This window comes from Loxodonta africana, chromosome 20, assembly GCF_030014295.1.
Source record: "Loxodonta africana isolate mLoxAfr1 chromosome 20, mLoxAfr1.hap2, whole genome shotgun sequence".
Classification (NCBI taxonomy): Eukaryota; Metazoa; Chordata; class Mammalia; order Proboscidea; family Elephantidae; genus Loxodonta; species Loxodonta africana.
The window spans coordinates 4,889,898-4,917,114 of record NC_087361.1 but is presented as its reverse complement, the minus strand read 5'-3'; the positions used below and the strand labels follow the sequence as shown (position 1 = coordinate 4,917,114).

At 39.5% G+C, this 27,217-nt stretch overlaps 1 protein-coding gene across 13 annotated transcripts in view; it reads left to right on the top strand.

Annotated features, from left to right (window-relative positions):
- BBX (BBX high mobility group box domain containing) overlaps positions 1 to 27,217 on the top strand; it is a 294,480-nt gene that overhangs the window by 260,160 nt on the left and 7,103 nt on the right. For 6 of the 13 annotated variants that reach the window (XM_064273026.1, XM_064273018.1, XM_064273019.1 and 3 more), the window contains 3 exons: positions 13,219 to 13,308; positions 14,690 to 14,749; positions 25,771 to 25,968. In XM_064273026.1, coding sequence (XP_064129096.1) covers positions 13,219 to 13,308; positions 14,690 to 14,749; positions 25,771 to 25,968 — 348 coding nt within the window. The remainder of the gene's footprint in view (positions 1 to 13,218; positions 13,309 to 14,689; positions 14,750 to 25,770; positions 25,969 to 27,217) is intronic. The other 7 variants (XM_064273020.1, XM_064273017.1, XM_064273024.1 and 4 more) reach the window with 7 other exon arrangements.

Sequence of the window (27,217 nt, the reverse complement as noted above, 5' to 3'; positions counted from 1 at the left end):
TTCAGTCCTAGGGAACTGAGACCCGATGATTGCCAGGCCAGTCTTTCCTATCAGGAAGGTATGACTTCCCAATGGAGCAGACCTCCTCTGTATCCTGCCCTGTAACTGTTTACTTGTGTCTTCATTGCCACCAGACTTTTTCAGGAACATGGTGACAAGCATGTTTGCAGGTATGAAAGGTAGACATAATAAAATTGCAAGTTTTTTAACAAGGCATATGTTTCAGCACAACGAGGTGGCCTCATCCCCTCAATGAATCTTAATTGTGGCGGATTTACTTGGAGAACATACCCAAATCAGCAGATCCACGTGCTCAGCAAGCAGGCAGTATCACTTTACTATTGGTTGTCACACTGAGGTTCATTTTTCCATTGCTTATTCATTATTTGTGTGTTCATTACGAAAATGACACTTGAGCCATAGAACAAAACCCCTGCTGTTTTTATAGCTTAAAAACGTGGAACTATAGAACCTTTACGTAAGATCCTACCGTAAGAGCTATGCCTGTCGTATGTTTTCTGACGAACACTGACCAATTGCCATCGAGCTGATTCTGACTGATGGCGACCCCATTTGTGTCACAGTAGAATCGTGCTCCCTAGAGTTTTCAACAACTGGTTTTTTAGAAGTAGATCAGCAGGACTTTTTCTTCTGAGGCTCCCCTGGGTGAACTCAAACCTCTAACCTTTTCGGTTAGCATCTGAGGGTGTTAACCATTTGTACCACCCAGGGACTCTTCTAAAGAGCAAGGTTCACTTATTTCACCTTACCCGCTGATCTAGTAAAATTATTATACCAGGTTAAGACTGAAAACGGCTCGTGTGTCACTAGAGCTTTAATACAAAAGACACCCACCCATTTTTTAGCAAACCATGAGCAACATTAATGTTTTAGAAAGATTATTGTTAATATCTCTGTGGCACCCCTCTTATCCTCTGAGCTTGTGGTTTGTCTCTGCTATTTTCTACCCAGCTGTGAAACTGGGATGCAGTAGAGGCTGATACCTTCAAAATGTAGGCCATTCTGCCCAGAAGCGTAAGTGGGGACTGTGTCAGTAATAACCAACATACGGGTAATTTCCAAAATGTGAAGATAATTCATTTCATATTCCCACTTTCCCACTTCTTCATCCTGATTCCACCCACCCACATGGTACTTTCTCTCTTTGATGCTCACCACCCAGAGTTGGGTCTCCACAAGTTAGGACTGTTCTTTCCAAATAGGCAAACTCCAGTTTCTCTGCTGGCTCTCACTGTCCCCTGTGGGTCCAGTAATTTGCTAGAATGACTCAGAGAACTTACAGAGACTACATGTACTCACAGTTACTCACTATTATAACCAGAAAGCACACATGTGAAGCGATGCATCAGGCAAGGTCTGGGAGGGGTCCCAGTGGGAGATTTCCATTGCACTCAAGGGCATGGCCACGCTGTCCTATGCATGGGTGTTCTTTCCACTCCAAGAAAAACAAAAAACTCATTGCCGTTGAGTCATTTCCAACTCATAGCAACCCTATAGGACAGAGTAGAACTACCCCATAGGGTTTCCAAAGAGCAGCTAGTGGATTTGAACTGCCAACCTTTTCGTTAGCAGCCAAGCTCTTAACCACTGTACCACCAGGGTTCCTTCCATTCCTACAAACCAAAAAAAAAAAAAGAACTCCAAGGTCCAGGATCTCTTAGTCATTGGGGCCTCAATGAATGTGCATGACTAGGGCCTTCATACATAGTTATAATTGATCTAATCAATGAATATGCATACTTGATTGTATCATGCTGCCCCTCCCTTTCTGAGGATTGTTGACAGGGTGGGATTGAGGACTCCCAACTCACTTAAACGTGTCTGAGTGCTGTCTCACTATTTTAGAAAACAAAGGACATCTTGATTGCTAGGAAATTCCAAGAGTTATTTTCAGAAACCAGAGACGAAAGGCCAAATCTAGTTCTTCCTGCCACAGGGACTTAAGCCAGTCTATATGCCAGCAATGAGTGATTTTGTCCTAAGGTGGCTGAGGTTGATGCAAAGACTCTGAAGGTATTTGGTAGGAAAAGAGGTGAGAGGGAAGCTTGAGATGCAGAGTGAAGGACAGCTACCCATTTTTTGTTTTCTGAATGATTCCACCTAACCCCCTTTTCTCTACTTTCCACATTCTTTCTTCTTATCCTTTCACGGACCCTTCTATATTAGCGTCTTAATTAAGGCAAAAGACAATATTTGCTATTTATAACAACTTTTGACTTTATTTCCTTTAGACAAGGTATCAGACATACATACCGTACTGGTGGGCAAAAATCAAATTGTTCGCTTTTTGACTCTAAAATTGCTGCTTTTCGGTGACTGCATTGAGATTGTATCTGTTACTCTTTCTTTTCAAATTTGTCACTTTTTTATCTATAGGGTCGCTATGAGTCGGAGTCGACTCAGTAGCACTAGGTTTGGTTTTTTGGTTTTATCTAAAGTTGTCATTTACTTAGATTTGTTTTATAGCTACAGTTTTGTGGGATAGAAGGAAGTTTAAACATGTCTGTTAATGCAGAGTAAATTTACAAAAGCTTCTCTCTGCACAGTCACTCTGGATGCTCTTCTTTCTTGGTAAAACCGATGCACCCTATCCTTAGCTTTCTCCTCAGTTAAATTGTACTTGTTGGATTTCTGAGTGTGATTGGGTGTGAAAAGCTGTGTCCACACATCAGACATTTGCTTCTGTGAGCCACGTCTTTATGCCTTTGTCCTTATACACGGTAATGAATGCACAAATCACTCTCCCCATGAGCCAGTACCTTATTACTATTAAATTATTTTCCTGCGGTTAAATCACTAGGATCCTTAGATCCTGAGACGTCTTGAAATTACTTTTCTGTTTCCTTCTACCTCCATTTTCCATGATTTCCCAGGTATCACTCAGGTGTATCAGCATGTGGTTCCCAGGGTTGTACAAAATACATATGAGGCAGTGACTGCAAATGGATTACAGAGAACACCTGTAATATTAATGCGTTATGTTCACACAGTATATTTTCTTTGTACTTGTTAAATTTATTTTATTTTGTTATTCACCTTTTCCCAAAGAAACAAACAAGGAAGCATTTTCTGATTGCATTTCAAACTACTACCAGTCAATTCAGAAGTGTTTGCCATTGGTTATTTGGAGGAATGTCTTGGTGTAGTCATCAAAATACACTTTCACAGTTTTATAGTATCAGTCAGCCTCCACAGTGTGTGAGCCAGAGGCCTATTGTCTAACCTCCTGCTCTTAGGTTTGTGAGCCCCTGCAGCTGTGTGAGTCAGGAGAGGCCTCCAGCCTGACCCATGGACTTAGGACTTTCCAGCCTCTACAACCACATGAGCCATTTCTTTGATATAAATCTTTGTTTCTCTCTCTTTCTGCCCCTCCTCCCCCCACTATATATAGACACTTCACTGGTTTTACTTCTCTAAAGGATCCAACTTAGACAGCTGCAAATGCCTATATTAAGAAAAAAAAAAAAGGTCTCAAATCAATAGCCTAGCTTACACCTTAAGTCACAGGAAAAGGAAGAGCAAACTAAACATAAAGCAAGCATAAGGAAGGAAATAATATAGATTAGAGCAAAAATTAACAGAATAAAGAATAGAAAAACAATAGAGAAAATCAGTGAAACCAAAAGCTGATCCTTTGAAAAGATCAACAAAATTGACAAACCATTAGCTAAATTGATCAACAGAAAAAGTTAGAAGACTCAAATTACTAAAATCAGAAATGATAAAGGGAATGTTACTACCGACCTTACAGAAATGAAAAGGAGATTATAAAATAATACTATCAACATTTGTATGCCAATAAAGTAGATAAACCTAGATGAAAAGAACAAATTCCTAGAAATACACAAACTGCTGAAACTGACTCAAGAATAAATAATCTGAATAGACCTGTAACAAATAAAGAGACTGAATCATTAATCAGAAAGCTACCCACAGAAATAAAAATCCAGGCCTGATGGTGTTTCTGCTGAATTATACCAAACATTTAAATAAGAATATCTATTCTTTACAAACTATTCCAAAAAACAGAAGATGAGGAAGCACTTCCCACCCCCTTCTATGAAGCCATTTTTATCAAAACCAGATAAGGATATCACAAGAAAACTACAGACCAATATCTCTTAGGAGTAAGTATGCAAAAATCCTCAGCAAGATACTAGCAAGCCAAATCCAGCAACATATAAAAAGAATTACACACCATGACCAAGTGCAATTTATCCCAGAGATGCAAGTTTAGTTTAATATCCAAAAATCAATTAATGTAATACACCATCTCAATAGTTTATATATATATGTATATATATATATATATATGATCGTCTCAATAGATGCAGAAAAAGGATTTCACAAATCTCAACACTCATGTTAAAACACTCAATGATGAATAGGAGGGAATAGATGAGAACTTCCTCAACCAGATAGAAGGCATCTGTGAAAATCCCACAGCTCACATGATACCGAAAGCTTTCTTCCAAAGATTAGGAATAAGACAAGGGTGTCTCACCGCTTCTGCTCAACATTGTACTAAATGTTCTAGCCAAGGCAGTTAGACAAGAAAAAGAAATAGAAGGCATCTGCATTTGAAAGGAAGAAGTAAAACTATATTCGCAGATGACATGAGCTCATATATTTAAAATCCTAAGGAATCCACTTAAAAAAAAGAAATATTAACCTAATAATGAGTTCAGCAAAGATAGGTCAATCGATTCTATTCCTGTACACTTTCGATGAACAATCCAAAAATGAATTTTAGAAAATCCATTTACAATTGCATCAAAAAGAATATAATACATAGGAATAAATATAATAAATGTAACACATAACTGAAATCTATGAAACATTGTTGAAAAAAAGAAGATCTAAATAAATGGGAAAATATCCCATATTCATGAATCAAAAGATGTGGATGGCAACATTTCCCAAGCTGATCCACAGATTCAGTGCAATCTCTGTCAGAATCCCAGCTGACTTCTTGTAGAAGTTGACAAGGTGATTCTTAAATTCATACGGAATTGCAAGGAGCCCCATATAGCCAAAATAGTCTTGAAAAAGAAGAACGAAGTAGGTGGATTCACACTTGCTAATTTCAAAACTTACTACAAAGCAACAGTAATCAAGACAATGTGGTACTGGCATAGTAATTGACATATAGATCAATGGAGTAGAATGGAGAGTTCTAAATAAACCCATGTGTTTATCTACCACCACCACTCATTGCTGTCAAATTGATTCCGACTCATAGTAACCCTATGGGACAGAGTAGAACTGGCCCATAGGTTTTCCAAGGCTGTATTCTTTACAGAAGCACACTGTCACATCTTCCATAGAGCAGCGGGTGGGTTCAAACCACCAACCTTTTGGTTAGCAGCTGAGTGCTTAACTACTGCACCACCAGGGCTCCTTCATGTGCTAATAGTTCCTTATTTTTGACAAGAGTGCCAAGACCATTTAACAGGGAAAGAGTAGTCTTTTCAACAAATTGTGGTAAGACACCAGATATTCACATGCAAAAGAATGAAGTTGGACCCTTAACACCGCATAAAAACATTAACTCAAAATGATTGAAAACCTAAATGTGAAAGCTAAGACTGTAAAACCCTTTGAAGAAAACATGGGAGTAACTCTTCATAACCTTGGATTGGGCCATGGCTTCTTAGATATGACACCAAAAGCATGAGCAACAAAAGAAAGTTTGGTTGATTCTACTTTGTCAGAATTATAAACTTTTGTATTTCAAAGGACACTAATAACGAAGTGAAAAGACAACCTGTAGAATGGGAGAAAATATTTGGAAATTATGTATCTGATAAAGGACTTTTTATCTAGAATACATAAAGAACCCTTAACAACTCAGTAATAAAAGACAGCCCAAATAAAAAAAATTGGAAAAGGATCTGAGTAGACATTTCTCCAAAGATACACAAATGGCCAAGGGACACATGAAAAGATGTTTGACTTCATTAGTTATTAGGGAATTATAAGTCAAGACCATAAAGAGATAGATTCCACTTCATATCCACTAGAACGGCTAGGATCAAACATCAGATAGTACGCGTTGATGAGGACGTGCAGAAACTAGAACCCTCATATACTGCTGGTGGGGATGTGAAATGGTACAGACACTTTGAAAAACAGTATGGCAGTTCTTCAGACAGTTAAACATAGAATTATCATATGACCCAGTATATATCTAAGAGTATTGTACACCTACATACACTCAAAGACCTCTTCACATCTCAACAGAGAGAGGCTGAAAGCATTCCCCCTGAAAACAGGAACAAGACAAAGACGCCCTTTATCACCACTCCTGTTTAAAATTGTGCCAGAAGTCCTAACTAGAGCAACAAAACAAGAAAAAGAAATAAAGGGCAGCCAAATTGGAAAGTAAGAAGTAGAACTATCCCTATTCAAAGATGATATGATACTATACATAGAGAACCCCAAAGATTCCACAAGAAAGCTACTAGAACTAATAGAAAGATTCACCAGAGTAGCAGGATACAAGATTAACGTACAAAAAATCAGTTGGATTACTATGCACTGACACAGAGAACTTCGAAAAGGTCATCTGGAAAACAAGACCATTTTATCTTTTTAGGGGCTATTATAAATGCTATAGTATTTATAGTTGTATAGGTAAAATACTTAGGAATAAATCTAACCAGGGTTGTAAAAGACCTATACAAAGAAAACTACAAAACAATATTGCAAGAAACCGAAAGAGACCTACATAAATGGAAAAACATACCATGCCCATGGATAGGAAGACCCAACATTGTGAAAATGTCAGTTCTACCCAAGGTGACCTTCAGACATAATGCAATCCCAATCCAAATATCAATCACATTCTTTATAACAAAATGGAAAAACTAAGTCACCAACTTTATATGGAAAGGAAAGGTTAAAGAAGGCATTACTGAAGAAAAAGAACAAAGTAGAAGGCCTCACACTGCCTGATCACAGAACCTACTATACAGTCACAGTAGTCAAAACAGCCTGCTACTGGTACAATGACAGAAACATAGACCAGTGGAACAGAATCGAGAACCCAGATGTAAATCCATCCACCTGTGGTCAGTGAATCTTTGACAGAGGACCAAAATCTGTTAAATGGAGGGAAAGACAGTCTTTTTAACAAATGGTACTGGTAAAACTGGATGTCCATCTGTAAAAAAAATGAAACAGGACTCATACCTCACACCATACAGAAAAACTAACTCAAAATGGGTCAAAGGCCTAAATATAAAACCTAAAATGATAAAGATCATGGAAGAAAAAATAAGGACGACGTTGTTGTTAGGTGCTGAGTCGGTTCCAACTCATAGCGACCCTATGCACAACAGAATGAAACACTGACCTGTCCTGTGCCATCCTTACAGTCATTGTTATGCTTAACCTCATTGTTGCAGCCACTGTATCAATCCCTCATTGAGGGTCTTCCTCTTTTCCGCTGACCCTGTACTTTGCCAAGCATGATGTCCTTCTCCAGAGACTGATCCCTCCTGACAACATATCCAAAGTATGTAAAACGGAGTCTCGCCATCCTTGCTCCTAAGGAGCATTCTGGTTGCACTTCTTCCAAGACATTTGTTTGTTCTTTTGGCAGTCTGTGGTATATTCAATATTCTTTGCCAACACCACAATTTAAAGGTGTCACTTCTTCTTTGGTCTTCCTTCTTCATTATTCAGCTTTCACATGCATATGATGCAATTGAAAATACCGTGGCTTGGGTCAGGTGTACCTTAGTCTTCAAGCTGACATCTTTGCTCTTCAACACATTAAAGAGGCCTTTTGTAGCAGATTTACCCAATGCAATGCATCGTTTGATTTCTTGACTGCTGTTCCATGGCTGTTGATTGTGGATCCAAGTAAAATGAAATCCTTGACAACTTCAGCCTTTTCTCCACTTTTCATGATGTTGCTTATTGGTCCAGCTGTGAGGATTTTTGTTTTCTTTATGTTGAGGTGTAATCCATACTGAAGGCTATGGTCTCTAATCTTCATTAGTAAGTGCTTCAAGTTCTCTTCACTTTCAGCAAGCAAGGTTGTGTCATCTGTGTAACGCCAGTTGTTAATGAGTCTTCTTCCAATCCTGATGCCCCGTTCGTCTTCATATAGTCCAGCTTCTCAGATTATTTGCTCAGCGTACAGGTTGAATAGGCATGGTGAAATGATACAACCCTGACACATACCTTTCCTGACTTTAAACCAATCCGTATCCCCTTGTTCTGTCTGAACAACTGCCTCTTATCTATGTAAAGGTTCCTTCTTAGCACAATTAAGTGTTCTGGAATTCCCATTCTTAGCAGCATTATCCATAATTTGTTATGAAAACCGAAAGGGAAGAACACACTTGGTGTTTTTCAAGCTGAAAGAACTGAGGAAAAAAATTCAAGCCTCGAGTTGCAATAGTGAAGAATTCTATGAGGAAAATATTAAATGACACTGGAAGCATCAAAAGAAGATGGAAGGAATACACAGAGTCATTATACCGAAAAGAATTAGTCAGTGTTCAACCATTTCAAGAGGTGGCATATGATCAGGAACCAATGGTACTAAAGGAAGAAGTCCAAGCTGCTCTGAAGGCATTGGCAAAAAACAAGGCTCCAGGAATTGATGGAATATCAATTGAGATGTTTCAATAAATATATGCGGCACTGCAGGTGCTCACTCATCTATGCCAAGAAATATGGAAGACAGCTTCCTGGCCAACTGACTGGAAGAGATCCATATTTATGCCTGTTCCCAAGAAAGGTGATACAACCGAATGTGGAAATTATACAACAATATCATTAATATCACATGCAAGCAAAATGTTGCTGAAGATCATTCAAAAACGGCTGCAGCAGTATATCGACAGGGAACTGCCAGAAATTCAGGCAGGTTTGAGAGGAGGACATGGAACCAGGGATATCATTGCTGATGTCAGATGGATCCTGGCTGAAAGCAGAGAGTACCAGAAGGATGTTTACATGTGTTTTATTGACTATGCAAAGACATTCGACTGAGTGGATCATAACAAATTATGGATAACATTGCGAAGGACAACACTAGGGGCCCTAATATATGGCATAAATTCAAACCGTAACTAATAGTGCACAAACACCAGAAGATAAACTAGATAACTGGGAGCTCCTAAAAATTAAACACTTGCGCTGTTCAAAAGACTTCACCAAAAGAGTAAAAAGAGAACTTACAAACTGGGAAAAAAAATTTGACTATGACATATCTGCCAAGGATCTAATCTTTAAAGTATGTAGAATACTTCAGTTCCTCAACAAAAAGACAAATAATCCAATTAAAAAATGGGCAAAGGATATGAACAGACACTTCACCAAAGAAGATATTCAGGCAGCTAACAAAGACACGTGAGGAAATACTCAGGATTACCAGCTATTAAAAAACCAAACACATTCACATCGAGTAAATTCCAACTCACAGGGACCCTACAGAACAGAGTAGAACTGTCCTGTAGTGTTTCCAAGGAGCTCTGGTAGATTCAAACTGCCAACCTTTTGGTTAGCAGCTATAGCTCTTAACCAGTATGCTACCAGAGTTTCCCATTAGCCTTTATAAAAATGCAAATCAAAACTATGATGAGATACCATCTCACCCCAACATTCTGGCATCAATCAAGAAAATAAATGTTGGAGAAATTGCAGGGAGATTGGAATTTTTATGCACTATTGGTGGGAATGTAAAATGGTACAACCACTATGGAAAATGATATGGCACCTCCTTAAAAGCTAGAAATAGAAATACCATTAAAAAAAAAATTTTTTTTTTTGATTCAGTAATCCCACTCTTAGGAATATATACTAGCGAGATAAGAGCCATCACACAAATAGACATCTGCACACCCATGTTCACTGCAGCGTTATTCACAGTAGCAAAAAATGGAAACAATCTAAGTGTCCATCAACAGATGAATGGATAAACAAATTCGTACATATATGTAGTGGAAAACTATGCAACAATAAAGAACAATGATGAATCTGCAAAGCATCTGAGAACATCGATGAATCTGGAGAGCATTATGCTGACTGAAATAAATCAATCACAAAAGGACAAATACTGTATGAGACAACTATTATAAAAACTTAAGAAAAGGTTTACACACAGAAAAAAAAAATCTTTGATGGTTACTGGGCGGGGTGGGGGCAGAGGAGGTGAAATCTCAAACTAGATAGTAGATAAGTGTTTACTTTGGTGAAGGGAAAGACAGCACAGTGTAGGGGAGTCAGCACAAGTTGACCAAGGCAAAGTCTTAGAAGCTTCCTAGAGACATCCAGACTGCCTGGAGGGACCAAGTTATTGGTGCTGAGGACTGGGGACCATGGTCTCAGAGATCACCTAGGTCAACTGGCATAACATAGTTAATAAAGAAAATGTTCTACATCCTACTTTGGTTAAGTATTGCCTGGGGTCTTAAATGCTTGCAAGCGGCTACCTAAGATACTTCTGTTGGACCTACCCTGTCCAAAGCAAAGGAGAATGAAGAAAACCAAAAACACAAAGAAAATACTAGTCCAAAGTACTAATGGGCCACATGAACCACAGCCTCCACCAGGCTGAGCCCAGAAGAACTGGATGGTGCCTGGCTACTACCACTGTCCGCTCTGGCAGGTATTACAATAGAGGGTCCTGGACAGAGCAGGGGAAAAATGTAGAACAAAATTCAAATTCACAAAAAAAGATGAGACTTACTGGCCTGACAGAGACTGAAGGAACCTCCAAGGCTATGGATCCTGGACACACTGCTAACTCAGAACTGATGTCACACCCAAAGTCCATCTTTCAGCCAAAGATTAGACAGGCCCGTAAAACAAACGGTAACATCCATGAGGGACATGCTTCTTAGTGCAATCAAGTATACAAGGCCAAATGGGTAACACCTGCCCAAAAGCAAAGAGGAGAAGGCAGGAAGGGACAGGAAAACTGGACGAATGGACTCAGGGGACCCGGGATGGAAAGGGGGAGAGTGCTGACACATTGTGTGGATTGCAACCAGTGTCACAAAACAATTCGTATATACACTTTTGAATGAGAAACTAAATATATATATACACGCATTTTATAATTCAAAACATGTATAACAAGTTATCATGCAGATGGAAAAGCTAATTTAACTATTTAACAAAAAAAGTTTGCACGCTTAAAAGAAATGTTTTAAACAAGAAAAAACCTGGATGTTAAGCAATAAAGAAAATCTAATGATAGCATTAAAAAAAAAAAAGCTTGTTCACAATTGTTTATAACAGCATTATTCATCATAGACAAAACGTGGGAACAGGCCAGATGTCCATCAGCTGATGAGTGGATGAACAAATGTGGTTTAGCCGTGCAGTGGAATATTATTTGTCCATAAAAACGGAATGAAATACTGATACCTCTTGGAACACAGATGAGCTCGAAAACATGCTGAGTGAAAGAAACGACTCACAACAGAACACATGTTATTTGATTCCATTTATATGAAATGTCAAGAATAGGCAAATCTATAGAGACAGAAAGTAGATGGGCGATTGTTTAGAGATGGGGTCACTGAGGGGAGAAGGGAATGATAGCTGAAGAGTAGAATTTTTTTTTTTTTGAGATAATAAAAATGTTCCAGAATTGACTATAGTGATGGTTGCACATATCTGTGAATATGGCAGAAACCTTTGGATTGTATACTTTAAATAGGTGGCTTGTGTGGTATGTGAATTATATCTGAAAATAAAAGCTGTTAAAAATCAATTTAAAAAGAGTAAGGAGAATCACAAGTGATAGGTGTATGGGGTAGATGGAAGTTTTACATACGGTGGTCAGGAGATAGCCCAGCAGGCTTTGAAGGCTGTACAGAAGTTAGCCACGTGAGTATGTTGGGGAAGAGCGTTTTGTAGGCAGCAATTAGAGCTTGTGCCAAGGTCCTAAACCAGGAATGAGAACGCAGGTGCTGGGGACAGCCAGGAGGCAGTGCAGCTGCAGGGGAGGAAGAAGAGGGGGTAGAGGAAATAGCCTCTGAATCAGGTAGATCCTTCTAAGATTTCTAAGATCAAAGACTTTTTAGAATATGTGGACTAGCGAGAGATCTGGCTAGAGTGAGTCATCAGTCTGTAACATGTGGCTAGAGAAATCACCAGAGGGGTGAGAGTAAATATAAAAAAATATATAGGACAGTGCCAAACCCAGAGCATCCCAGAATTAAGGGAGAAGAGGAGGAAGCAGAGGAGATGGAGCGAGAAGGATTAGTGAGGGAGGAGGGAAAACAAGGAAAGGTTATGTCCTAGAAGCCAAGTGAAGGAAACCTTCAAGGTGGAGGTGTGGACAGCGGCGTGCTCAGGTGTGTCAGACGTTACTGACCGCCCAGTAGTAGGGTGGGGACTGAGAGCTGATGATGGGCCTCACAGCGGATGGGTCATTGGTGACCCTGACAAGAGCAGTCTTTCCAAAGTACTGACTTTCTAACCCACACATCAACCCTCTAAGTTCGGTGTTATTACCCCAACTTACAGATGAGGAAGCAGAAAAATGACGTAAAATGATTAAGTCAGGAGTAAAAAAAAAAAAAAAATTTTTTTTTTTTATCAGCTAAGTCTAAAAAGCAACCTGTTGGATAACTGAAAAATCTTATTTCTTTTTTAATTATCTGAGAAAACTAAGGTAGAATCTGAGACTTCCCACCCCAGAAAAACATCATTTTTTTTGCAAGTATTTTAAAATCATTTTTTCTTCCTAGAATATGTGCAGAAAAGACCAGAAAGCTACCTAATGCTATAGCAGGCAAAACTTTGTCCTTTTTGTGAAAATCATTTTCTTAGGAGCAGTGAAATACAAGTGTCATCCTTCACAGTATTTAGGAATCTTTAAAGTAAGATCTTTGCCCGATTACAGACTAAGCCACTCCGCGGTTACTGGCTGTGGTCTCTCTTAAAAGCCATCAGCTACCATTGTAGTACCCACTGAGCCTGCAGTTTCTGCTTAGGGAGTCCCGGCCCTAATGGAGGCTTCCGCCCAACACGTTCCTCAGACAATTTCACTGAAGAAGGGTGCTGAGCTATTCAGTTAGATAAGTTGAAGATGCAAGATGTTTCTTGCAAGTCAGTTTGCTTTTTCCCAGGTGGGAGGGGGAGGGCATGATTGTTTAGAAACACATAGTACTGTTTTCTAAAACATTGTGAATTAAGATGTATTTATATTAATATTGTCTGTAGGTCCATTCCAGTCTCAGAAAAAGAACTTATTCCACAAAATTGTCAGCAAATATAAGCACAAAAAGGAGAAGCCTAATGTTCCAGAAAAAGGTATTGGTGCCTTCCACCCTCCATAAGGTTTCTCAGCCACCTTCATTGTGAATCCATCGTCGAGCAGTGCCCTCCATGCCCCGCCTGTGCCCCTTCCTCTCCTTTGCTTGCTTCAACGTCACCAGCTCCTGGCGCAAGCGTCTTCATTATTCCTAGACTCTGCAACTAACTGCAAAGACAGATTTCCTTCACTCGGAACCCTAGTCAAAACTCCGATTTGTCTCTATTTTAGAGTTCCATGTGAATCCTAAAATTGCTTCTGCTCATCTATATTTGGTGCATTTTTTAAATTTCATCTTCTTGAGCCCTTACCCACCTCTTTTCTTGACTGTTAATTCTTGTTTTCCTCATGCTTGGCAGCCTTCATGCCAGGACCACACCTTGCCGCCTCCTGAAACCACACCAGTTTCCTATTCATGTGAAAACCCCACAATTTCTATACCTTCTCTGACACTTGAGGATTCTTGTGGACCTTTTTCTCCACTCCTAAATCGTAACCTCCATCTTTTTTTTCCATCCGAGTGCTTCATCATTTGCTAGACTCTTCTCCCACCTCCTTCAGTCCATAACTGTTATTCCAGAGGGCACTAGAGCCTTCCTGCTCTCCACCCGTCCCTCCTGTGCTCTGAGCATGTGCCTCACTGTTGGGCTCTTGATGGGCCCTTGAGCCTCTTCAGGGCTTGTCTTAAAGTCTCTTTCTTCTCAAAGCTCAGGACTCCTTTCCTTTCACATAAAAGATAAGTCTTTCCATCTGGCTCAGCACAGCCACGTGTCCTGGTAGTCGGGTTTCTGTAGCGTCTTGCTGCATGTGTTGGTGTCGTGACTACCGTGAGCTGTTCATCCCATGTCTGTCTGCATCCTGTGTGCATGGCCAAATGTGAAGCATTTCATGTTTCTCGAATGAGGCTTTAAATGCAGCTATCTTCATGTGTAAACATACATACCTGTGTGTTCCTCTGTGTGACCTTTGACTTATTTTTTTTTTTATTTGCACTTATACTTCAACCTCTTTTATTTGTATATTGATACTACTCTTTCTCTGGTTCCAGCGGAAAAACATCATTCTTAGGTAAAAACAGCAGCTTTCATCCCCTTTTAACTGATCTTCAGATTACCATGATTAAAGTTGCAAAAATTATCCAACAATATATTTCATAAAAGACCAATTTGTTTTTAATTTGTTTTCTGTATTAGTCTCATTATTTTAGATAGCAAATACAGTTTTGAGAATTAAGTTGCTAAAATACAAATTTGGCTTATTTGTGTGATGTTTCATGTTTTGTACATTTAGTTTAAGTCATCTTGTATTTTGTCCTTTTTTAGTGTATGTGTTTATACTAGGAGTAGAGTTTCACTTTTCCTTTTCTGTCATTGTTTTTAGGAAGTGGGGATAAATGGTCAAACAAGCAACCTTTCCTGGATGCCCTTCACCCTATAGAAGGTAAAAGAAGCAGTATTCATTGCATAATTTCAGGTAGTCTAACTGTGTAGAAAAAGATACAATTTACATAGCTTAACCAATAGCATTAGACCTGCCTGTCCATAATTAGGTTATTTTTCATTTTTAAAACAAAACTTTTTTTTATCGGGTTCCTGCTAAGACTCCAGCAATGTGTCACAGGAGTTTACTTTGTTAAAGGGGGTTTTGTAACCTTTGAACCACATTGAACAGAAATTAGAATTGTTTGTAGCTAAAAATACGCAGCACTGCAGTTCAGGTTGCAGGCAGAAGTTCTGGCAGTTAGAGTAGGACACTGTGGAGCTGTCCTGGTGGCTGGGCACAGGCATGCCTGCAGAAGTCACCCCTGACCTGAACGTTTTCCCTAGCACACTCTCCCTACATCTAAAACCAACGTACCTGTTGGCCTTTGAGTCAATTATGACTCATGACGACCCCACATGTTACAAAGTAGAACTACTCCAGAGGGTTTTCTTGGCCATAATCTTTGTGAAAGCAGATCACCAAGCCTTTCTTTCGATAGACCTTGACACTGGTTGGGTTAGAAGAGCAAACTTTTTGTTAGTAGCCAAGAGCAAACTATGTGCGCCACCCCGGGTCCCCTTCCCCATATGGAATGTCTGAGGCTTATGTGTAGCCAAGGAAAAGTTCCATATTAATTAGCAAAGTTGTAGGTCCTAGGTGCAGATTTCATTTCAGTCAGCAGTATTTATTTGTGACTTCATCTAATTTCTGTTCAATATTGAACCCTTTAGGTAAATCCTAATTTCTGTGATGGTTAAGGACCCATCCCTCCCTTTTTCCCACTGATTCCCTTTTTTTCACTGTAGATGTTTTAGAAGAGTTGATTGCTTTTGTCGTCCTTCACCAGAGGTCACTTCATTTCAGAACTAGAAAGGATCTTAGAGATCACCCAGTCCGCCTCCTTTGATTTACTGATGTCCAGAGAGGGGAACTTAATGACCACGTCCACATCTCTTGGCTCCCAGTCTGTTGCTCTGTTATTATATACTACCATGCCTTTACTGAAAACAGGAAAAAAATTAAAATGCACATTTGGCCTAAGCCATTCATCAAAAATACTCAGGTTTAAAGATGTTTATTGAAATTATTTAAGTTTGTTATTTGAGCGATTATTAAACATGACATTTTTTTGGTTGGAAGGTGTGTTCATGTGACCCATGTCTACGTTTATGTTGTTTTACAGGAAATGCCGTCAGTATGTCTGTTTTCTGACCTGTTATTTCACATTGACAACTCCTTTGGAGCATTACTGTATTTTCCAGCAAATAACGTGCCCCTGTAAATAACACACCCACACATAGAACAGGCAGCATAGCTTGCTTACGAAAATAGCAAGGGGGTTGCGTGGTTGGAAAAAAACGTATAGTGTGCATTTGTGTAAAAATACAATATTTCTGGTTTAAATACTGGCAAAACAAAAGGTAAACTGCCGTGCTGTTCTCAGCATTAAATATGCTGTTTCAAAATTGATACATTAGCTCTGGTGCATTTTAAAAATATATTCTGCACAGATTTGATGAACATAAGGCATTGATGAACTATCAGAGAACTTAAACATACGTTTAAGACCATAGTACTCTTTGCCTGAAATGATACTGTTCTAAATTTTTAAAAATTATTTTTTAATAATATTTTATTGTGTTTTAGGTGAAAGTTTACACAGAAAAGTTACATTTTAGACAAATTGTTTCATGATGTTGGTTGTAAGTTTAACTGTGTGGCAGCTTTCTCATTATTTCCATTCTGTTTGTCCTCTTTCCATTGATCTAGCTTCCTTTCCCCTCCTTGCCGTCTCATCTTTGCTTTTGGGTAAATGCTGACCACTTGGTCTCATATAGGGAACACATTACTCCTGGGTGATATTGTTTATTTTATAAGCCAACTTGGCTAAAAGATGACCTCTAGAAATAGCTTGTTCCAAGTTCAAAGGTTGTCTTAGTCTCAGGGGTTCATCTGTGTTGTAAATGTTTTGTTTTTTGAACACTGAAAACGCTACATCATGTGAAAGGCAGCGGCAGCACGTGCAGGGTAACAGAGAGAGCAATTCCGTAGGAAATGGGGAGCCTGCTTTCTAGTCTCAGCTCTGCCACTAATTAGAACTTTTCAGTACAGGATTAGAAATTTCGCTGAGATTTCACTCTGCACATTTGTTTTAAGTGTATGTGTGACGCCCGCGTTTAGGGATGGGATGAATGGTGATACTGAGTACTACGTGAACTTGAAATTCCATTTCCCCTCTAACACTTGGTGATTTCATTACTAGGCTGTCTGTGTCACGTGATCCTGGAAGCACCAGATTCTGCAGCCCTAATTTTCTGCCCTTTTGGGCAGAAGTAAGTCAATTTTGAGTCTTACAGGTAGTCCCAAGTGGTTGGTGGAAGTAGAGTTATTATTGGAAATATTTAATTACATTCACTGGCAGTTCTACTCTGTCCTATAGGATAGCTACGAGTCGAAATCAACTCAAGGGCACTGGGTTTTTTGGGGTTTTTTGGTATTAATGTGTATGGGACAAAATTTTGGAGCACCTGTGCTGAAACATGCCAGTCCTTCAGTGTACAGTACAAACTCATTTTATGAGGCCAGAAAAAAGGAATCAGGGTAGTTTGAGTATCAGAAATTACCAGTAATTTAAAGTGACCTTTTTGTTGTTGTTGTTTTGATACCATCCCCGATATGTACTTGTTCAGGTGGTGACTGTAGACTTTGTGAATTATCTAGGCCCTTTGCTTCCTCCTCCCTCTAACCTATCACTGCTTATTAAAACTTTACTCTGGGGGATATAAATATAGAGGACAGAACACGAAACCATAATAAGGATAATTTTAACATTTGTAAGCTATCCCCGGCAAAGGTTAGAATTGTTTGAAGTTGATGTCTGTAACAGAAATGTTGATTCTACTGATGTTACATAGCTCTTCGGCTGTTGCTGGCTTCTCTTAATGTGGTAGCTTCACATTCACTATTCTTGCCTTACACCACGCTGTGTATAATTGGCCTTCAATTCATGTTCTTTTCAAAAAATCAGAAATCCTTAGATGTTCAGTAATATACCAGAGGTTTGAAAGCTAAGCATATAATCTGCCTTAAGCATGTTTCCCAATGCTTTTAAAATTCAAGGTGGCTAAACCATTTCCTGCAACTTTTCCGTGTTATAAAAAAAAGATTGCCCATGGTGTAGAATTGGAGGTAAAATTCTTAGGTAAACCAGAAGGACCTACCTCTGCCACTGTGTTTATCTTTCCACCAAGTTCTTGGGACTTACACTCGCACTTAAGCTACCAAAAAAAAGATAAACCCAAACCCGTTGCCATTGACTCTGTTCCAACTCATAGCGACCCTATAGGACAGAGTAGAACTGCCCCGCAGGGCTTCCAAGGAGCGGCCAGTAGATTTGAACTGCTAACATTTTGGTTAGCAGCCAAGCTCTTAACCTCTGCGCCACCAGGGATCCACCTTAGGTCAGAGGTTTCTAATAGAAATGATGATGATGATAATTAATACTTAATATTACTTTACACAGGACTATTAAATTTATATATATATATATATGTATATATATATATATTTTTTTTTTTAATTAGTCTTAACAAACAGCCCCAGTGAATTAAGGAAGGTTTATTAGCCCCAAGTACATGAAGGCATTGAAGCCCAACCAATACAACCAGGAAGGGAAGAAACCAGGCCTCTTTCCACTAAAGCTCATTGGTCACTACATAGTTATAGACTTTTAACTCTTACTCGGTTCAAATAAATATCAGTGGTCTCTTACAAGAAAACAAAACAAAAAAACCTCTGGGGATCTCCATAAGATTAATTTTTGTTTGTTTCTTACAATGTATAAATTGAATTACAGGAAAAAAAAAATCTGCATTATAGTTAATCTTCAAATGTGTTCCACAGCACATAGGTTAGCTTCATCTCTTTTCTCAATTTTGAAATAGTTGCCGTATAACTTCAGCCGAGTCTCCCAGGATATGAGATAAAACTCATTCATTTTGTTTTCTTCCTGTGTTCCATTAAGCATCTGAATTCCATTTCAGTTTGTGGGAGACCATCCAAAGGCAGTAAAGTTTCAGATTTTGGCTGTAATAATTTCAGTGAGAGTTTGAATCCCCTAAACCGTTAAACCTGTTGCCATCGAGTTGATTCAGACTGGCCATAGAGCTTCCAATGAGTGCCTGGTGGATTCGAACTGCCAACCTTTCGGTTAGCAGCTGTAGCTCTTAACCACTATGCCACCAAAGTTTCCTTGAATCGCCTTCCAAAAAAAACCCACTGAATCCCCTAGTGGAGGTAAATTCATGACTCTAGAGTACTCTAATGGCCTTCTGGGGTATAATACAAGTACAGTGATGCTTTCCCAAAAAACATACTCCATGTTTTGAGAAGAGAGTTGGGAGAACATGACAGTTTCTTATTGCTACATTCCTAACGTGGCTCCAAGAGTGAGCTCGAGTTGTCACTCTCAGAAGATAAGCTCCACGTGTGTTACCATTACAGCTGAGTGTGAGAGCTAACCCCATGGCCCTGTCCTGCAGTGCTCGGATAGTTTGTGTGTTCAATTAAAAGCCGAAAGAGAAATGACTAATTTGCTTTTGGAGGCCAAAGCCTTTCTTTTCCCACATTTCCATTAGTTTGGCAGAGGAAAAAAAGCCACTGGCTTGATGTCTTTGTACTCGCTTTCAGGCCTGTTTCCTTCATGTCCTTGTGTCTGTGGCCACCAGGCCTTCTTTTGCTTTGCTAATGTTGCCAGACTCAATCTACCGTTTTGTCCCAGACACTGCTTCTTTGACTTGGCCTTACCTGCATTCCACAGCTGTTCTGTCTTAGGAGAGGGGCCCTCCTAAAGTCTATCCTTAAGGGGGTCATTGGTCAGGGCTACCAAACAGTGTGTCCTGGAGTTGTCTCCATGGTCAAAATGATGTGGCAGGACCCAATCTTACCTCTTATCCCAAAGCCTAGCAAGGTCAAATTACATATTTTCCTAAAGTGGATGATCTGCAGGCCCATGATCACTACTTGATCCAGCAGTAGTAGAAGACTTCTCATTAAGTGGCATTGTCTATTTTCAGGACTTTATGAGAACTCCCAGTGTATTCTGTTTTTGTTGCCTCTTCCACTTGGACTGGAACCTTATGCAGCCCCTTCACCATCTCCTAATATTCTGACCTTAAGGACTTGAGTACCATGGGCATTTATTGGCCAACCCACTATTAGCTCCAGGTCTGCTGGTTTCTTGGCTTTCCCTTGTCCCAGTCTGCTTTTATACCTCCCATTTTGCAGTTATGCCCTTGACTTCTTATTGTGTTTTTACCAATTCATCTGGAATGACCAGGAAAAGATTCAACCATTGAGTAGACACGAAACCATTTGAAGGCGCGTGCGTGCACACACACACCCAACAAGGGAACGCTGGAGGCTTGTTTTCCCTGGCCAAGGACACTGATTGTAGACAATCTGGCAAAATCAGTAGAATTTTAGGGCTGGATGACTACTTTAGCACTAATGTAGTCCAACCCCTATCTTCACGTGAGGACACTGAGGCCTGTGGTCCCACAGTTAATAAATAGAAAAGTGAAGAGTAGAATCCAGGTCTCTTTATGACTGTATTATTTCCATACCGCATGATCTTGGTAGAAACTGGGTACCTTCCTCAAACTATTTGGCTCCTCTCGTTACCTTCTTGGTGCCTTTCTTTCTGTAAGCAGCTCTTCTGATGTGATGTACCCTTCATTTTTGAAGCTCCGCTATACCATTATTTTCACAAGTTCTGGATTTTTTCTGGGAAGAAAAAGCTCTTTCTAGGAGAGGAAAGAGCTTAATATTCTTTCTGGAAGGACCATCTCTAATGTAGCGATCATGCTGGAGAGGCAAACAAGACACCTGTTATAATTAGAAGGTGTAGCTAATGGATCTGGACAAGAAACTAGAAATTCTGAAGCTTGTGACTGAACGATCAAACCAAAAAACCAAACTCATTGCTATCAGGTCAATTCTGACTCATAGCGACCCTATAGGACAGAGTGGAACTGCCTCATAGAGTTTCCAGGGAGCACCTGGTGAATTTGAACTGCTGACGTTTTGGTTAGCAGCCATAGCACTTAACCACAACGCCACCAGGGCTTCTGATGGAGCAATATTGGTTAGTTAATGCTCGTTGTAATTTCAGATTTTGCCTTCTTTATGTTTTTAGGAAGGAGCGCTCGTGGCACAGTGGTTAATTGCGCGACTGCTAACTAAAAGGTTGGAATTTGAACTCACTAGCTGCTTTGCAGTAGACAGATGTGGCAGTCTGCTTCCATAAAGATGACAGGTGTGGAAACCCTATGGGGCGGCTCTACTCTGTCCTAGAGTTGCTATGAGTCGGAATTGATTTGAGGGCAATGGGTTAGGTGTTTTGATACACTTTTAGGAGCTTTGAATTTTAAGGCTAGAGTCATGAAAATTTCTTGAGTTTTTCTAACCAAATTTTCTTTTGTTTTACTGGAAACTTGAAAAAAAGTTATTTAAAAAAACTTTAAGATATATGTCATCACTGGCCTGCATTAAGCCAAATACCAAAGTATAAATGCTCTAAGACTAAATATCTAACGTTCTGAAAAGTAGCCCACCATTGAGGTAGATCCATTCAACCTGAGTATAAATGTACAACTTAAAAGAAGCCCTTTGCCTGATTTTTGATTACTTGCTTCAAAACGTATTTGGGAACACTGCCCAAATAGTTTTTGTTTTTTAAGAACAGCTCTATTGTCTTAAGCTTATCTTTTCAAGGCCATATTATTCAATATTGAGGTAAGGCCAAGCCACAAGTCTTCATGGCAGATAATTTTTTTTTTTTTTTTATGTAATGCAAATTATTTCCCTTTTGTTTTGGAAAGGAAAGTCTGTAACCAAGCTCTTCTTTTCAGACATCTTTTAAGACAAAGCGCTATGATTTCCAGAGCAAAGATCTTAGGAATTCATGGCCTTCCTTTTTTACAAATATACTTGAACCCATTAGAGAGTTATATAGATTAGAAATTTAAAAATGAAGCTTATGTAAATATTTATTCCAACAAGGGCATTCTTTCATACCTTGACTTGTTCTGGTTTTTGTTTTGTCCCCTCTTATTTTGGTTTTAGTTTTTCTTTCTATGTTATTGATATTTTGTTTAATTTCCAGTGTCCAACTTCAAATACACTTTCTGATAAGCACCTTCAGTTGTCCTCTGGGTTTAGTTTGCATAAAGTTTATCATGTCATACCTTGATTTCTTGACCCACTTTCCCGTCGTCTTCATCAGAAAAATGATTGCTATGACAATTTGATCAAACAATCATATGGCCTCCTATGCCAGGAATGACAAATTGAAGAGAAATGGCATCACATTCATAGTCAAAAGAACATTTCAAGATCTATCCTGAAATACAATGCTGTCTGTGATAGCATAATATCCATACATCTACAAGGAAGACCAGTTAATATGACTATTATTCAAATTTCCGTACTAACCACTAACGCCAAAGATGAAGAAATTGAAGATTTTTACCAACTTTTGCAGCCTGAAATTGATAAAAACATGCAATCAAGATGTATTGATAATTATTAGTGATTGGAACGTGAAAGTTAGAAACAAGAATTGGTAGTTGGAAACATGGCCTTGGTGATAGAAACGACACCGGAAATCACATGATAGAATTTTGCAAGACCAACGACTTATTCATTGCAAATTCCATTTTTCAACAGTATAAATGGCAACTACACACATGGACCTCACCAGATGAAAAACACAGAAATCAAATCTACTACATCTGTGGAAAGAGACAATGGAAAAGCTCAATATCATCAGTCAGAACAAGGCCAGGAGCTGACTGCAGAACAGACCATCAATTCCTCTTATGCAAGTTCAAGTTGAAGCAGAAGAAAATTAAAACAAGTCCATGAGAGCCAAAGTACAACCTTACGTATATCCCACCTGAATTTGGAGACTACCTCAAGAATAGACTTGACACTTTGAACACTAATGACTGAAGACCAGACCAGTTGTGGGATTACATCAAGGACATCATACATGAAGAAAGCAAAAGGTTATTAAAAAGACAGGAAAGAAAGACAAGACCAGAATGGATATCAGAAGAGACACTGAAACTTACTCTTGAATGTAGAGTAGCTAAAGGAAATGAAAGAAATGATGAAGTAAAAGAACTGAACAGAAGCTTTCAAAGAGTGGCTCGGGAAGACAAAGTAAAGTATTATAATGAAATGTGCAAAGTCCTGGAGTTAGAAAACCAAAAGGGTAGAACACGCTTGGCGTTTGTTAAGCTGAAAGAATGGAAGAAAAAATTCAAGCCTCGAGTTGCAATTTTGGAGGATTCTATGGGGATGATATGCAACAACACAGGAAGCATTAAGAGAAGATGGAAGGAATACACAGAGTCACTGTACCAAAAATAACTGGTCAACACTCAGCCATCTCAGGAGGCAGCGTATGATCAAGAGCCTGTGCTATTGGAAGAAGTCCAAGCGGCACTGAAGGCATTGCCAAAAAAAACAAGGTTCCGGGAATTGACAGAATACCAGCCGAGATGTTTCAACAGTAGGTGCAGCAACGGAAACACTCATCTGTGCCAAGAAGTCAGCTACCCGACCGGCCCAACTGAAAGAATCCATCTTTGTGCCCATTCCAGAGAAAGGTGATCCAACAAAATGCAGATATTGTCGAACAATATCATTAATATTACAAAGTAACATTTTGCTGACGATAATTCAAAAATGGTTGTAGCAGTACGTTGACAGAAAACTGCCAGAAATACAAGCTGGACTCAGAAGAGGATGTAGAATGAGGGACATCATTGCAGGTGTCAGCTGAATCTTGGCTGAAAGCAGAGAATACCAGAACGATGTTTCCCTCTGCTTTATTCACTATGCAAAGATATTCACCTGTGTGGATGATAACAAATAATGGGTAACATTGCAAAGCATGGGAATTCCATAACACTGAATTGTGCTAGTGCAGAACAAAAGGCAGTCATTTGAACAGAACAAGGAGATATTGCGTGGTTTAAAACAAGGAAGAGTATGTGTCAGGGTTCTATCCTTTCACCATGCTTATTCAATCTGTATGCTGAGGAAATAATCCGAGAAGCTGAATTATATGAAGAGGAACATGGCATCAGGATTGAAGAAAGACTCGTTAACACCCTGCAGTACGCAGAATATACAACCTTGCTTACTGAAATTGAAGAGAAGTTGAAGCACTTACTGATGAAGCTCAAAGACTACAGCCTTCAGTATGGATGACACGTCAACATAAAACAAAAGTCTTCACAACTGGGGCAGTAAGCAACATCATAATAAATGGAGAAAATATCAAAGTTGTCAAGGATTCCATTTTACTTACTTGGATCTTCAATCAACGCCTAGGGAAACAGCAGTCAAGAAATCAAACAACAGATCGCATGGGGCAAATCTGCTGCAAAAGACCCCTTTAAAAGTGTTGAAAAGCAAATATATCACTTTGAGAACTAAGGTGTGCCTGACCCAAGCCATAGTGTTTTCAGTCACTTTATATGTATCCAAAAGCTGGATGATAAATAAGGAAGACTGAAGAAGAATTGATGCCTTTGAGTTATGATGTTGGTGAAGAATATTGAATATACCACAGACTGCCAGAAGAGCGAACAAGTCTATCTTGGAAGAAATACAGCCAGAGTGTTCCTTGGAGGCGAGAAGGGCAAGACTTCATTTCAGATACTTTGAACATGTTATCAGGAGGGACCAGTCCCTGGAAAAGGACATCAGGCTTGGTAAAGTGGGGGGTCAGCGAAAAAGACAAAGACCTTTGACGAGATGGATTGACACAGTGGCTGCAACAATGGACTCAAATATAGCAACGATTGTGACAATGGCGCAGAGCTGGACAGTGTTTCCTTCTGTCGTGATAGGATTGTTAGGAGTCGGAACCAACTCAGTGGCACCTAACAGCAGCAACAACAACATGCCTATTTATGAGCCTGGATAGATAGAATGAAAAGATGCCTCTTTGTCTTTCCCAATGCCCTTAACCCCCCTTAGGCCCCTGGAATAATTTTTAAAAAAGTCTCAATTATGAAACTAGACTACATGTATAGACTCCTAAATGCCTAATATACTGATCTGCCTATTGTTATCTTATTTTTAAACTAAGGGTAGAGGGAAGCACCTTAGGAAATATATAAGAAAAGGCACGAGCACTTTTCTCGAACCAGTGACGAACTTTGTTATCGGAACCGTGGTAGGTGCCTTTCTTGCTCTTTGCACAGTAACTCTAAGGATATAAGGCTGTACCATTAAATGATTTACTGACACTGAAGTTAGAATACCTAAAACTAACTTCTCCATGAACTCTGCTGACGTGGTACGTCATCAGAATCTCACTAAGCACGTTCACCTTGTCCTAGAAAGCAGAGAATGGGAGACGGTTTCATTCATATTCTGGCTTCACCAAGGTTTGTCACGTCCTTACTAAGTAGTCAATATGCATAAAAGAAGGTCAGACCTCAGAAATAATTTCTTTGATCAGTCCAGCCTGGTGACTGAAGGCAAATAAAGGTTGCAGCCACAGCTGTGAGTTTAGAAAGCACACATTTAATCTCAGTGTTCTCAGAAGAAAAGAAACTTTTTACCATCCTCTGTCGACCAGTTGGCCACAGGGGTCTTGGATAGGGGCCGCTGATCACAGGTGGGTTTACTAGAAAACGTTACTCCAGTGGCCTCTTTGTTTAGCGTTCTGGTAGAGGGCATCGTAATCCTCGGTACTTAATTCATCAATGCAAATATAAATAAGTAGTAACAAAAAAATATGGACAATATTTTATTTTTCCATCAATGCTTTGAAAACTCTGAATGTAAATTCTCCATTCAGATGGGTCCGACACTTAGAAATGTTTCGTTCCAAGAGCAGTGTTGGTGCTTTGTATTTTTGTGTGTAACTATATGTATGGTTTGTCCTGTTGCAGCCATATTTTCAGAAGACAAAAACACCATAGAGCCTGCTTATAAGGTTAAAAATGCCCTATCCATTCCCAACACTCCAGAGCCAACAACAATGCAAGAACCTTTGGTGGGCAGCCAAAAGAGAAAAGCAAGGAAAACCAAGATCACACACCTTGTCAGGACAGCAGATGGCCGAGTATCACCAGCAGGAGGTACTTTGGGTAAGAAGAGGGAGCCTTAGACAGAGATTACTAGAGCAAATAGGTGACCGGGATGGCATCATGGCCACGTTGGCCAGCAAATGACTATAAGCCACCCTGGGATCCGCATTGAAAAATAGGTCTGTTCTGTGGGTTGGGTTACAGTCACATTTTCTCTTTGTGGATCTCCCTGAGAACTAATTATCTGCAGACATCCAAATGAACATGTTTTATTCCATGTTTTGAAACAATAGCTCTTTTTCTAAGAGCATTTCTGGAATTCCTAAAAAGGAAAGGCAGTATTTAGGACTGTCAGCATCTCCTTCCCTTTCTCAGCGTGCACAAAAACAGTTTTGGTTAGGTAAATTCTCAAAGAGCCTAGAATTTGAAAAGTTCCAGATGAATCAGTGTCTCCATGGTTCACTATGCAAGCCATCACAAGCCAGACTATTAGGTATTTAAACCAACAGATTAAGGAACCTGAAAAAGCCTCCAATACTTCTGTGATCCAGTTCAGACCACTGTGGGGGCCTGAAAGTGCTTATGGATTTCTGGAGTTCTGTGGGCCAATCCTTAACCAAATAGCATCTTACTGTGAATTTTCGCATTTTCAGAGATGGTCTGTGGTCTGTTTGCTGTTCCCAGTGGTGTCAGCAGCAGTAGAATGGCCTAAGAGTCCCAAGATACGGGGTGGGATCAGTGAGTAACACTCAGCAGCCCCCTTTCCCGTCTGGAGGCTCTTTGGCAGCTGGCCAGCTAGGCGTTAGTGGTCTTAGCTGCTGCCTTCCTGCCTTTTGGCACCTCCAGTCTTCCCTTCAGCCCCACGGAAAGTATCCTCCCCCTCCAGTCCAGGTTCCAGGAAAAGATCAAAGGTCATGATGACCTTTTAAAAATAGAAAATATATTTAAATGAGTGTTTCTTAAGGGTGATATTTATAAATATCAGATTTGTAAATCTATCTGCTGAGTTCCGATTTAGAGAAGAATTAGTGCATTTTGTTTACTTTTTCTTGTGTTTTACATTTATAGGTCGTTAGAATCATGAGCTATCTTAAAGACCCCCAATTTTACCTTGTCATATAAAAGACGAAGTTTAAAGAGATAAAATTTTGTTTCTGAGTATATTCATCTCAGTGGAAGTAGGATGAGGAATCAAATTAGTTTTCCTGACTTTTGGTCCAGCACGCCCTCCCGCCTTCACTTTTGCCTCTGGTTTCTGCTCTGTGGTTTTCATTTTGTAGGCTGTAATAGCCTCATTTTACTTGTAGGA